The 14,652-nt window shown below is 40.5% G+C and overlaps 1 protein-coding gene across 9 annotated transcripts in view; it reads right to left on the reverse strand.

The window, feature by feature from the left end:
- The window catches only part of MAST4 (microtubule associated serine/threonine kinase family member 4), a 575,525-nt gene that overhangs the window by 289,781 nt on the left and 271,092 nt on the right, over window positions 1–14,652 (reverse strand). For 4 of the 9 annotated variants that reach the window (XM_070519557.1, XM_070519560.1, XM_044772628.2 and 1 more), the window contains one exon: window positions 9,539–9,613. The exons of the other annotated variants lie outside the window; for them this stretch is intronic. In XM_070519557.1, coding sequence (XP_070375658.1) covers window positions 9,539–9,613 — 75 coding nt within the window. The remainder of the gene's footprint in view (window positions 1–9,538; window positions 9,614–14,652) is intronic. 9 annotated transcript variants of the gene reach the window in all.

Below are 14,652 nucleotides of genomic sequence, written 5' to 3' on the forward strand. Positions count from 1 at the left end.
ATGATCAAGAAAAGAAAAGCAGAACACAAACAGATCAGAGATAGCCAAGATCTTCGCACTGTCAAACAAAGACTCAAAAATAACTATGCTAAAGGACACAGTGGCAAACACATATGAAAACATGAATAAAGACATGAGAAATTTCTGTAGAGAGGTGGATACTATAATGATAATAAAGAATAAAACAGAAAAGTTAGACTGAAAGATATCAGAATGAAACGGACTTACCAGCCAACTGAGCAAAGCAAAGGAAAGGATAAGAAAATTTAAGTCAAAATGATAGAAACTACCCATAGTGAATCACCAACAGAATAAAGCAAAAAACAACAAAGGGTGTCTAAGACCTGTGGGACATCAAACTGCCTAACATAGGCTAGGTATAAATGGAGTCCCAGAAGGAGAGGAGAGACAATGAGGTAGAAGATATGTTTGAATAGATAATGGCCAAGGGCTTTCCAAAAATGGATGAAAGTCATCAATCCACATATCCGAGAGGCTCAGTGAATTCTGAGCAGAATAAACATAAACTGTATCTGGGAACATCATAGTCAAATCTCTTTTTCAGGCAGGAAGTAGATAAATGTGTGTGATGTAATGGGAAGGTAGTATTTTATCCAAAAAAAAAATTAACTTGAAAACATGTTAAAACAGGCAATAGAGTTATCAAGGTACTGAAGCCAGTTACAGATATCCTGGTCTCTCAGCATTGCCAGGAAGTGGTTCTAGGCTGTTCGGGTTGCTCTTTTCAAGTATTGCTAGGAAACAATCCCCAGGCAAGATAAGAGTTGCCTGGCTAAATCTCTAAATTACTTTTTTTTTTTTTTGGAGTTGCTGGTTATGTTTTGATTTATTTGTCTTTTTGCCTGAGGGGTGTAGGGATATAGGGGCAAAGAAGATACAGAAGTCCTTGAAGGCAAAGGGATGACTGGATGATGTCAGTAATTCTTCATAAATCTAGAACCAAATTGGGTAACCTGTACTTAACCCGTTCTGTGATCTTTCCACCTCTAAATTAAAAAGATTTCCTACCCCTTTCCTCCAAATAAATTGCTAATCTTATCTTGGCCAATTGCCTGTTACACAAGTCTTTGGCAAGCACAACTCTGAGGACTCTGAGAAAAGTCAACAAATGCAATTCACTAGTTTTTTAAAGCCCTTGGAAAAAAAATCCACTTCAGGACAAGAGAGGCCAGGCTGTAACAATTCACTGATGCATACTCAACCTTTGCCAGCTAAAAAGTAAAAACAGGAGACAGGTAACTGCTGCAAAAATCTGTGTGAGGAAAGAGAAACAGCCCAAACTAAATAGTGTTTCCTCCTTAATGTTTTTGGTCACAACATTCAAACAAAATAGAAGTTCCAGCAACTGAAATATTAAAAGCCATAGTGACCATGGTCTTTACACTTGTTCTTTATTTTACCTGTGTTTTGAAGCCCAATCCCATCTTTTCCTTAAAAACAAACAAAAACAAAAACAAATATCATTTTACGAGATGATAAGTTAGGATGTTGGAAAGCAATATTAGGAAAGACATATAAGACTTTGAAAACAAAAGCAATAAAAATTTAAAATATTCTGAAAATTGCTACAAGCATAGCATAAAGGGATCTTCTGGGGTGCCGGTAACACTCCTTTCACCTTGGTGCTGCTACATGGGTATAGTCAGTGTGTGAAAGTTCACTGATATCTGCACTTTTTGGATATGTGCTACTATTACAGGAAAAAAAATGCCAGCATCTAAGATGTGTGGAACAATATCAAACTGAAAACATCTGCACTTGTCTGTTTATATGCTACACTTCAATAAAAAAGTGCTTTAAAAAAGATTAAGGAGTGATTCTTCAAAAGGCAGCTGGCTATACTCACCTCAAGTCTAAGCACTGAATCCCACAGTGCCTGGCCATGAAACAGAGACTCAGTATGTCCTACTGGAACAGAATTCCAAGGACGTGTTTTAGCCCTGTAATTCCAAGTGCTTTAATACTGTATTTATATCGCACATGATAGCACCATGGGAAACAAATACACAGAATCCACTTTCCTTAGAATTACTTGTATGTGTCTGAGTAGAGAGATGTTAGGCTGAAAAAACTGGGGCACCCTTTGCCCATTTTTCAACTGAATTGTTAGGGGTCTGGAATTCTGTTAAAGTCAAAAGAGACAAAAATCCTTGTCAACTGGGATAGACAGGTCCGAACAACAAGGAGCATCAACACTTTTCAGACAGCTTTGCAGCATTATCTAGGTTCATGGCAGTGTGGAGTCAGGTGGCAGGAGAGTGGCATGTAGGTCAACATATGTCTCTGGCCCTCGAGGCAAAATGAAAATCACCTGGGGGGATAGTGGTTGCCTTCTTTGCAACCCTGAGAAATGCTGCCCACCTAGTACAGGGCGTCCCTGGGAAAGAGGCGAGCTCTTCCTGGACCGTGAAGGCAAAGAGTGTGGTGTAGTGGCTAAGCACAGGGCCTAACTGGGTCTGAATCCTGGCTTCACCTTTCACTAGCTCTGTGACCTTGTACAAGTTCTTTAACTTCTCTTCGCTGTTCTGTCACAGGCAGTGAATTATTGTGCACAGGTTTGCCAGGTAGACAGATCACATTATAACTACAGCCCCAAAATGCAACATGACACTCTTCTTGGACAGGAAAAAAGGGAATTCATCATTTGGAACGTTGGAAAACATCATCCCTTCAGTGTGATGTACGTTGTCATAGTTTTGTCTTGTAAACTTGCCAATGCAGCCCATAGGAGTCGAGAGCAAACATCAGAGACAGTTGTCTGCTAGAGTTAAAGAATGACTGGAAGAGAAATAAAAATATCATTTGTCCACCACGAGGTCTTCCTTATGATCCAAAGCACGGCAGATGTTTATCTATTTATTTATTTATGTCTGACGAATGCCTGCAGCTCAATCTGTTTTATCCTTTGGTAACAGGAGGTCGCCTTAAATCCACTGAGGGACTTTTCTGCTTTCCTTCATGAGCTGTCTATGCCCCGTGGCCAGTCACAACAAAAGCAACTAACTTTGGTAAAATCAATGAAAAGGTAGAGGATTTTTTTCTACTCCTTAGAAATGCCCAATACCTGTAGCAATTTTTAAAATATTTCACATTTCTATTGTTTTTGCTTCTAAAGGCTTATGTTTTTCATGATGTCACTTTCTGGCATCCTAACTTAGTGCCCAGTAAAACACAAAAACAAAAGTTTTTCTTTTACAGAATTGCCCATCGTGTTCTGCTTCTTGATCTGGCACTGGTCACAAGGGATTGTTCAGTCTGTGGAAATTCATCAAGCTGTACACTTGTGAGTGTATATTTCAATAAAAAGTTTGATACACATGCACACACCCAAGTACACGCAATTAAAAAAAACTTAGCCCCCACAAAAAGGAAGTAGTTGCCACTGCCAGGCATGTGCCAAGGGCGTCATGTGTGGGAAGCGTCTGCTCCTCTCTCACCACCTCAGTTATGTCCATCAGGCAGCAAGGCAGGATGGTTTAGAAAAGGGACTCCACTAGCCAGACTGACTGGGTTAAATCCTGGCTTCCATTTTACTAGCTGTGTGATCTTGCGCAAGTGATGTAACTTCACCCAGCTTCAGTTTCCTCACCTGAAGGATGGCAGTCACAGTACTGCCCCCGTGAGGTTGCTAGGAGGAGTCAGGAGGGATCCTGTGTGGGAAGCGCCTGGATGTCAGGGCTGAATAAGCACTAGCTCTCCCATGATTTGCAGTTGCCATATTTCCCTCACACGTGGCTGCTTCCAATCCTGGAACATTTAAGTCTCCCATATATCGTCTTTCTTGGCCCAGGTATTTTTGCCTGGAGAGAATGCAGCCTAGAGGAGAGGGGAGGGTTAATCCTCCTCCTCAGTCCACGGCATAGTACTGCCACCATCAGTTTATTCACCTGTCTATTTACTTTCCACCCCATGCCCCTCACCCCTTCCCTGCCTCCCAGCAACCGTCTAATGTGCCTGATGGATATCCAGCTTTTGTATGAGCTCTTGGAGAATGTAAATTGTATGGTGTGCATGTATTTTTAATTGGCATTACAAGTACGGAACTAGACAACTGGATTCTAACTTGTTTTTGCATGGTGATGTCCTAGGCTCCATCCGCATTGCCGCCTGCCCCTCGTGCTGTTGCTTCTAACTACCGGATGTTACGATGGCAGCTACCCTATTTTCCACTCACTCTCTCAACTGTCTACACCTACAACACTCCCAAACTTTCTGGCACGACAACAATGCTGCAAGAAGCATCTGTGTCCTGGGACAGAGGCCACTTTTTTCAGATTCAGATTGCTGGGTCATAGGGCAGACTATGTCTAGTTTAACTAAGGGCTGCCATTTTGCTCCCCCAAACAGCCTGATTACTCTGTGGAATGGCTGCACCAGACCATTTAATTACAATATTCTTAATGAGGAGGATACTGTTATCCCCCCATTGTGCTGATGAGGAAACAAGAGATCTTCCCTCGGCCGCAGAATTCAAAAACAGGTCTGGGTGATCTCAGAGCCTGCACGTGTTCCACCAGGGGGGCCGGGACAGGAGGATCCTTCCACGTCTGCCACGAGCCACACACCCTCCATTCCGGTCTGGCAGATCACCTTAGGACGTGCATTCACGTCAGGTTCCTGTCCTACATTCAACGCTGTTTAAAAAGTTCTGTCCTCCTTTGAAGGCCCTGGTGGAAACCCACCAGCTCCAGGAAGACTCTTCCGACTGCTGCTCACAGATCTCCATCTGTTCAAAATCAACAGCGTGCTGATACTGTTTACCATACTATTTATTATGGCCTCTGCTTTATTTCTTTGCTAATTATATTATATTCTTGAAGGTAAGAGCCAAATCCTGCCAGTTATATTCATCCATGCCTGACACACACTGAGTGTATGCTAGACATTCAAAAACAAGCAGAACTCTCCAGACTTAACCATGCGGATGTTCCACCTCAAAGATGATCTGCTCCTAACCCCTTATTTCACAAAATGGGGAAAAAAGCCCCCAAAAGTTGAATAAGGATTACCTAATAACCATGATAAGAGTAACCATAGTTCAAAAGACAGCTACAATTTGGTACTCATTAAGTACCTGTGTGGTGAAAACTTTTTATGTGTTATCTCATTTATTCCTTTAAACAACCTGATTAGGTAGATATTATTTTGGTACCCATTTTTCAGATGAGGAAATTGAGGCTCTCAGTGTGATTAAGTAATTGGTCCAAAGCCATAGCTAATAAGTTTCAGATATGAGATTCATGCTCATTTTAGCTGGGACCAAAGGTAATTTGTAGATGGCTGATGTAAGAACAAACAGAAACTATAAGGTACCTCCAAAATTTCTATCAGAAATGTATCACCCCTAAAAGCCTTTGTAAAAAAGTTTACACAGTCCAACATTTTATGTGACTAAAATACTCACAGAATAATTACGGCAACCAGTCTTCCCAACCCCTTCCCCATCCTTCAACATCCTTAAATATAGTAACAAGTATTACATCCTCCAAAAAACAAGAAATTATTCTTTAACACTCGAAATTCCTGGGACTAGGAGGGTGTTAATTACCATCCAGAAAGTCAATGCATAATAAGGCTCAAAAATGTAGATATTTTAAAGCCGTCTCCCTTAGTGCTTAAAAAAATCAGCCTATTTCTTTTGGTATTACAGACAGAAGCACAATTCCATGATTTCCATCGCCTTTATTCTACGTCATCTTTGCAACTACGAATTCTGGTCAACGCAGCTTCTTGTCTGCTCTGAACAGTGGGTTTCTAAGGTCTCAAAGACATTTACTCTTGAGATAGGTAAAAATGAAAAACAGGATCAATCCTAAAAGGTTTACAGTAGTGAGGAAAGAAGACCATCTGCTCTGAGATAGCTCTGGGCTGATCTTCCCAGCAGGGAGGCCAGGTTTTATAAACCTTCTTCTCATTAGAAAAAGGGAGAGAAATCGCTGACAATTAGTAACCAGGATTTTCAAGCCCTATAGTAGACTGAAACAACGTATCTTAGAATTATATGCAGGATTTTGGTAGTTGGGTTATCTGCCCCTTTGGGTAGTTTGGTCTGTTTTTTAAAGGAGGATAGAATGTTGAACACATTTTGGTTTTGAAATTTATTAAATGCTATGCCTACCACTATTTACTCTCAGACGCTCAAAATTTCAACACAATCTTTACGACCCTATTTATTCTGGATCAGCAAAGCCTCCAATGGAAAATGACAGCTCATCTAGAATAAATCTTCATCATCCTTTTGTGCTGAAATGCCAGGAGATTTCAAAACTAATCCTCTGTACACTCTCGTGCTCTTTCCTGTCCCCCGTCTGTCTCCCCAGATCCTGTCCCTGTTGCTCCCATCTCAAATTGATTTTTATTTAACAGAGGCCTTCAGCAGCTCCACAAATAACCGTTCTGTGGTCTTTGAACTATTATTCCTATTGCCTGTTTTGCTTTATTCTTTGTTCATTTGCTGTGTTACAGCATTCATCCTGGGGGACAGACAGGTGGGCATATTCTCACAGAGAAAAACACTTCCGAATTCCCAGTGGACAGGCTTAGCCAATCAGAGGGACATTATGTACCTCTGATTTCCCCCTAACCCTTTACTCTTATTCAAATAAAACAGATTTGAAAGCTTGTTTTCCTATACTCAAAGCATAAAAGGCTTACTAAGAGAAAAAAATTCAGGCTAAAAAAAAAAAGCCAACTCCTTGAGCAGAAAATGAGCCCCTTCTATCTGGCTCATATTTTCCCCATAGCTTTAAAGTAATTCTGTTTTAAAAATTAACTTCCACTGAAGACAGTGATAGAAGATTGCCTAATAATAACGCTTGGCGAGTAATGAGGGATGATGGCATTCGTAGAGGGATATTAGGATTGAGAAACGCCATTCAAAAATCTCAGACTAAATGGTAAAATTATCTAGTTATAAATAGCCTTGGGAGAAAAGAAAAATAATTCCATAATTTGATAAAGAGAACATTCTATATTCTCTTCTCATTTTACAGATGAGAAAACCTAGAGCAATGAGGGCTCAGTGTTAAGCAGCTATCCAAGGTCACAGAGCCAGTTTATCACAAAGCCCAGTGGAGAGCCCAGCCTAGCATATTCCTGCTACCACTCTGTATTGCTACTGGGAAACTAAACGTCCTTACCTGATGACACTTCTTCCAAGATTACACAATGCCGACTCACAACAAAATCGATATTCTCAAAGATTTGGCAGCTGGTTTACCATAAATTGTTACCGGCCCTCAGAACGTGGGCACCTGTAATTTGCAAGAGTTCTTTACTACAACTCAGGTGTATTGAGTTGAAAATGATACAGTGCAGATTCTAAACCTATGTGCTTATAATGAAAGGTCACTGGCTACACAGATGCACATTTCCATTTGCTATTTACTGGCCAAGTAACATATCCACACAGCAAACAGTGGCTTCCCCATCATTTCTTACTGTTAGAAAAGATTTTTAGGCCCTTTCTCAAATTTCTACTACTGCAGTTTTTTGGGGAGGAAAGGATCTGACCTTTAAAACCTATTTGGGTACATGCCCGAACCTTTTCACACAGCACACTAAGGCACCAGACATCTTCTTTATAGCAACTTAATGAGTTCCTCTTAGAGTCTGTCTGGAAAAAGAAGCCATGATTCTCACTCAAAACAAAGTGGAGCAACAAAAAGACTCTCACCACCCACAGAAGAAAACCAGCTAAGTGACAGTGTAATGTATAACACTTTGCATGATGAGAAACATATTTTCGAAAATGTCCAGGGAGAATGAAACGAATACAAGAAAAAACAAGAAAGGGGAGCAACAAAAGCACATGCTCAACTGAGTGCTTAAGACCCCACCGACCAAGAGGTACGTGCTGGGTGTCACAGTGGACGTGCTTAGTCACACGATGCATTAGTGACTTGTTAGCTAAAACTCTCGGGTGGGACATGAGAAGGACCTGCTGCACTCTGAACCGTGCTCTACTTCAGCAAAATGCACGTCTTATGCGATAAAACCATGTGACTTATTCACACCTACTTCATTTTTTCCCTTCACATACCAAGAGAACTTCCATGACGTCATCACAAGGCTCCTGAGACAAAGTGAGTTGTCTGGAGCTTGGGCAGTGGGACATCCGAGGCACTTAATGAATGTAACAAAGGGTTATGATGTCTGGAGTCCACTTTCAAATACTTGGGCACAGGTTATATAATAGTATGCACACTGGTTACAGTTATATCCTGTACACAGTCAGTGGCCCTAATCAGAATCCACTTCCCCAGGGTGGTCAACTAGCATACATCACAGGTGTCTACTGAGATAGTCCACACCACAGATTTTGCTAACTGACATACTGAAACAGGTTCTCATTGCTGAAACCAAAATCGGTGCCTTTACTAGTCAGCATAATGGATGTGAAAAACAGGCTTTCCTTGTTGAAACTAGTGGTATTTAAGGTAAGAGAATTGGCAAAATCATCTGAGAGACATTCTCCAGCTTTGCAGGAACAGGGCATAAGAATCTAGGGAGGTCTGCAACTTATACCCGAGGACTGGCTCCAACTGCTCAGTGGCCTCAAGCCCAGCAGCTGGGTCAGGGGTGCCCTGTGGCATGATGCCCACTATAAAGGTGAGAGAATCCTGCCTCTGGGAAGTGGTCGGAGGCAACTTCCACTCAACTTGGAGTGGAACTTTCCAGAAAGATTTGGCTGGAGCATTTAAAAGGCCAGAAAGCAAAGACTTTATGGGACAGGCTGCAGGAATGCTTTGTGCCTGTTTGCTAATGAATGTTTGTTTTATAAAAGTCTGTGTGTAGCAGAACTGGCCTGTGACTTACTCCGGTTGTGTGCGATTAGGAAATCCTCGCCCAAAACCTCAGCCACTTTTCTGTGGCTGCTGCTATTTGTTACACAGCACGTAAGAGGTGGACATGATCAAATCAGCTTAAGACTGTTCTCCCACAAACACATAACAAATATGCAGCTCGTATAAATGCTGCACTGGAGCTGACCCACTCAGCTGGGGAAATTTTCAGGAATTTTACACATCAGTTGTTAAATGTAGCCCTTATTGTAAATTACAACTATCTAAACTCATAATTAAATACACTACATTGAAAACAAAGGTAACAGACACCCAAAACTGATTCACTTAATTATTTGGCTAAATTTCACTACGGTTTATGTCAATCATATCTGTATGGTGAAAAAACTATATCTTAACACTCTAGTGGGCATCTCTTCCCAGCTCTGAGCTCAGCCTTGTCACACTGCTACTTGACATTGGCAGTGGTAGGAATATTTACATGTCAGAAACCAGCAAATGCTACCTACCAGGATTTCGTCTGTTTTCAGGGCTGGCGGCTGAACATTTACCAAACTCCACTGGTGTGGATGGTCTTGAATTAGTAGAGAAGACTTTGCCTCTTCTAAGGCCTTCAAATACACCGGCATAAATAAAACCCCACAACCCCATTTTCCGCAGAGGGACCATGCCGCCATGCACACCCGCCGCCCGGGGCGACGGGACACACTCACTTTTGAAGCAGCTGGGTCCACTAGTCTCTGGCGATGTCGGGCTGAGTTGAAATGGCTCTTCGGAGGCTGCCCTTCCTGACAGTGAATGGAAGATGGGGAATGAACAAGAGGTGGGAAGGGAGAAGGTGGGGTGTGGAATGATGGGAAAATGGTCAGAAAAGGGAGAGGGACAGTGTTTAACGGCACTGTACTTTGTTTTAGCTAAAATCTAATAATAAAAACACACAACAGGCTTCCCCCACAAAAGCACATGCCACATGCAAGACATTTTGTTAAAAACAGCCTCATATACGCGTGTGTGTAATACAGTCATGAAGACAGCCCAGCATAAAGACATCTCCCATCAAACCTTCCTTTGCCTATTATCTGATATTGTCTCTAATTACATTTCAAGGACACTAAGGAAAACTGGGACACGATTTCCCCAAACATGAAGTCCATCTTCCTAGAACATCGGAAGGAAGGCACTAAGGGGCTTACTTGGAGTTAGACTTGCCACCCATATGGATATCACCAAAATGATAGGAAAATCACAGTCTATCTTAAAACCTTGAAAAATCTCCTGCCATCCAAGCTCCTCTCTCCATCATCCTGGAAGAATTCCTGGTGTCTGGAAGCCAGTGAAAACTCTGCCCCTAAACCCCTAAATACAATTCAATTTTATTGGTTCTAATAGGGACTTGGGATTAAGGTTATTAACTTGAACTATGAAGAAGGGTGGTCTTTCCTTAGAACTACCCCACTAAATCCCTGTGTAAGGATATAGGACAAATGGACCACACAGAAGACTTAACCCTTCTCCGTGACTCATCCATGCCATGACACGCATACACACACACACACACACACACAAACCAAGGAACTATGTTTTAAAGAGGAAGTTTGGAATAGGGGTCCCCATAAATGCTACAGAATTTCACTTCCCATCTTTCAAAACTGGACAATAGCAAACCAGAATTTAAGAAGCAAGCAGTATCCACAGTGGACATTGACTCCAGGGATGAGGAGGTTTAAGCAACAGAGAGAGTCTCAGAAAACCCCTGAGTTTAAAGCCCCTAGTCCAAGAGAAAGACTCCACATGGAGCGGAACACCCTTCACATGGAGTGTTAGCATTTGCTCAGCTGTGTAGACAGAAGAGAGTGAAAAGACCTTCTACTTCGGTAAAAAAGTAATGTCTATATTATAATACTTAAGAATTCTTTAATTTTTTTCCAGGAATGACAGCTCTATTACTTTTAAGACATAGATCAATCATACGCACTTGAATTGCCAACAATCACTGCTTCTGTGTCCAAAGTATAATGCTTACCTTTCAAAAAGGAAATGTCATAAGTAGTAGATTGCAAGCCAGGATTATATTTTTCCTAGTAACTGCCCTACCGACATGCATTCTTCCCCTACCCTCTTCTGAAAGAATGGAAGGAAAGAGTCTTACAAACCCAGCTGACCTAGAAAAGTACCAAAGCTTTAACAGCATAAATGATGCTCATTAATTCACAGAATACCTAGCAAAACAAAAACAAAAAATTGAGTATGACCTCTCATTCAATAGAATCAATAGTTTTTACATGAGAAGTGGTTTGTTTTTTTTGTTTTTTTTTTTAAATCACAGATTGTTTATTTGGCTTGATTGGAAAATTCTCCTCTAAATTTAATGCTTTATCAGAAAGTAATTTTAGTGCTTTCTCCTCCCTAAAAAAGGTTATCAGATGTAAATAAATAATTATTCTCATTAATACATCTGGAGAACTATCTGCCCTTATTAACCTCCCTCTGGAATGATTACAACTGATTTAAGAGTTCCAATGCACCGTGCCAGGCTTCCACTCATTAGGAAAAAAAATTAATCTCGGCATTAAACACACAATTACAGTCAATGTGCAAATTAACTAAATCTTAGGCCTGTGGTTTATTGGTCTTCTTCTGATTCCAAGGTGAAAATGTTATTTTTTTTTAATTAGCTAATTGCACCATGAACTCAGCAGGGGGCAGACACAGATATTAAACCTAGAATCTAAATCCTCAACTCCCAGTTTGTGGAAAGCCGGTTTTGGAGAGCACACTTCTCAATGGGAGTGGAGGAGGCACCTGGGTTTTGGGAAGCTGGTCTCCATTTTACCTCATTTATTATCAAGAACAATGAGTCTGCAACAACAGTCTGCTTTCAATGAACAAATAGGTCTACGAAATAATCAATATATTTACACCAATTCCAGCGATACATTTTAATAGAAACCAAAGAACAGCCCAGAAGATTAATGTCATTTTAACAGATTGCACAAGGAGTGAAAATAAAGAAATCGTGAGCAGCTCACAGCAAGTTTTCTCCATATGACTCCTATCTTAAACTAATCCTAATTTTCAACACAATAGTCACATGCTATTCTATTGTTGAAAAAAAAGTTGGTGGTGGTTAGTTGCTCATGTATTCCAGAGTTAATGTGATGATACTGAGACTTTGTGGAAGGTGTACACAGCTAGTCCTAGGTAGGAACCTCTGAGAAGAATTTAATCCATTAGAAGCTGGATATGCCTGCTTCTTCACTTTGGGAGACCTCAATGTAAAAGCTTTCTCTTTGTCTTTCTCCAGTCCTGTTACAGGCCAGATTCCCTGACATGTCCTGGGAAGGCACAAACATTGCTTCTTCGAGCACAGTCAGCTCTATCTGTTCAATTATGAAACACTTTACCTTTTTAAAACAGGGAACAGGGCTCTCATAAATGGTATCACAGAAAACCAACATCCCTGTATGACAATTCATAGGTATAGTTTTCCATGTTTGAGAAAAACATTAAATTCTAATACTTGGGACATTAAAGACAAAATTAATAACTTCATTTTCTTTTCCCAAATTCTTAGTCTCAAGAATCTATTTCTCCCCCTAAGTCATAGCCTTCAGACTCTGGAATCTGTCATTCCAGATTGAGACATCGCTCTCGTGGTACCATTTACCTCCTGGCCAATGCCATCAACATCAGCAAAATAACAGACTGGACCTGGGCAGGCCCACAGGGCTCTCAGCTGAACGGCTTATTTACATATGTAAATAGGGGCTTTTCACCGCAAGGGTAGAAAGGGCAGGAGAAGGAAGGTTGGAGACCTCACCATTAGCTTTGCGGAAACAGAAGCACATTATATTGCTTGGGTCAACGTCACCAAAATCATTTTGCAGTGATAACCACCACTAACAAAAGTAGCAGCCCTCAGTTATATGAATAAACTATTAAAAGATGACAAAAGAAGTGTTGACATGTGAATAATCTGGAAACTTAAGGAGACATATTTCATCTCCATGCTAAATACTTTCATCAAGCCTTCTCCTGTTAAGCAAGTCATTTTAGAAATTATAAACATCCCTTAACACTGCAGATCATACTTTTTAAAGAAATTATTGCTCCCTAAACATTACAGATCTGATAGCATAGTACTTTAGCTTAATTTGCATCACATAAACATATTTACAAGAATGCTCTGTGAAAAATAATGTATCAGGCATGAAATAATGGGTACCCAGTGAATTTACTGGCTGACATTACATTTTCTAAAAGCCTAATCCTTTAAATCAGGTATAAGTTATTCTATCTCAAAATTAGAGCCACAAGGAAAATTTAAAACTAAGTGTATCTATAATTTTGGCATTATTTTTTATTATTATCCCATTATTTTTTAAAAAAACTATCATTAGACATTTCCATCCTAGAGATTTTAAAGAAAAAAAAAACAAAAAGCAAAATGGAATATCCCACCATTGTTTCAAGGGCTCCTAGACCTCTTCTTAAAAGCTCATTCAAAATAGGTTTTTGTGCTTTTGTGAGGAAGATTGGCCCTGAGCCGACATCTGTTGCCAATCTTCCTCTTCTTTCTTGAGGAAGACTGTTGCTGAGCTAACATCTGTGCCAATCTTCCTCTACTTTATATGTGGGATGCTGCCACAGCGTGGCTTGACGAGCAGTGCTAAGTCTGTGCCCAGGATGTGGACCCGGGAACTGCAGCCCACTGAGCGTGCAAACTTAACCACTACATCACCAGGCCAGCCGCTCAAAACAGTTTTAATTCCGAAAAGAATCACATGCATTCTCAGATAAGAATAAACTTTTTCACCTGACTCTGAGACATCCTTTTGTCTGTGATAAATACATTTCAGCCCCAATTGAAGCTCTTACGAAACACTATTCTTAAATACAACAAAGCTATTGCCAACAGGCACAGTAAAGGGGCCCCTGCACATCGATAAAGCAATCTAGAACCAGGCAAAGTCAAAAAATTCCATGAAAATAAACTGACTGAAAGAATTCACAAGCTGAGGTGATTTAACAATTACCGAGCATATCCAAATTGGGATCAGAAATCCAAATGAACATGGAAAAAACGCACCATTTAGAAGCAAGAGCACATTTTCAACGATGACATTGTAGGCTTCTAAAACCCACAGAACTAATCCCAGAATAATTTATGAAAACCTCCATCATTAATAACCTCGTCAAGATGAAAGTACATCATCTATTCTTGTCTACTTTCAAACCCAGGCTTTTCAACTTGGCTCAAGAAGAGAGTCACCAAAATGGGGCAGGGAAGGGATACCCGCCTCTGAAAGCAAATCCTAACACAGTGGCTTCTCACTTTGTTCACTGTGATGCTCAACAGGAAATGAGTTTTACAATATGAAACACACTTGCCAATACCACCATCAATACACTCCACGTTCCCGTCTAGTCTAGCACCTATTTAAGTAATGCTGGTCTCTACCCACTAAATCAACGATGTGACCTGCAGTTAAAAAACACACCGAGGGGTCACAGATGTACAGTGACAGATAAAAACTAGACCACTGGTGGAGAACATGATGCAGTCTATACAGAAACTGAAATATAACAATGTACACCTGGAAGTTACACAATGTTATAAGCCAATACGACCTCAAAAAAAAAAACCCAAAAAACCAAGGGTATGGTTCTTAAACTGTGACACAATAGGAATTACCTAGTAATTCCTTATGAATGCATTAGGTTGTGTCCCAAACTTCAGTAATTTACTTATTAATTTTTTTCCCACATCCATGATCTATGTGTACTATTACATCTATTCTGAATACTAGTCTTTTCTTAACTGGTT

This window comes from Equus asinus, chromosome 10 (genome assembly GCF_041296235.1).
Source record: "Equus asinus isolate D_3611 breed Donkey chromosome 10, EquAss-T2T_v2, whole genome shotgun sequence".
NCBI lineage: Eukaryota > Metazoa > Chordata > Mammalia > Perissodactyla > Equidae > Equus > Equus asinus.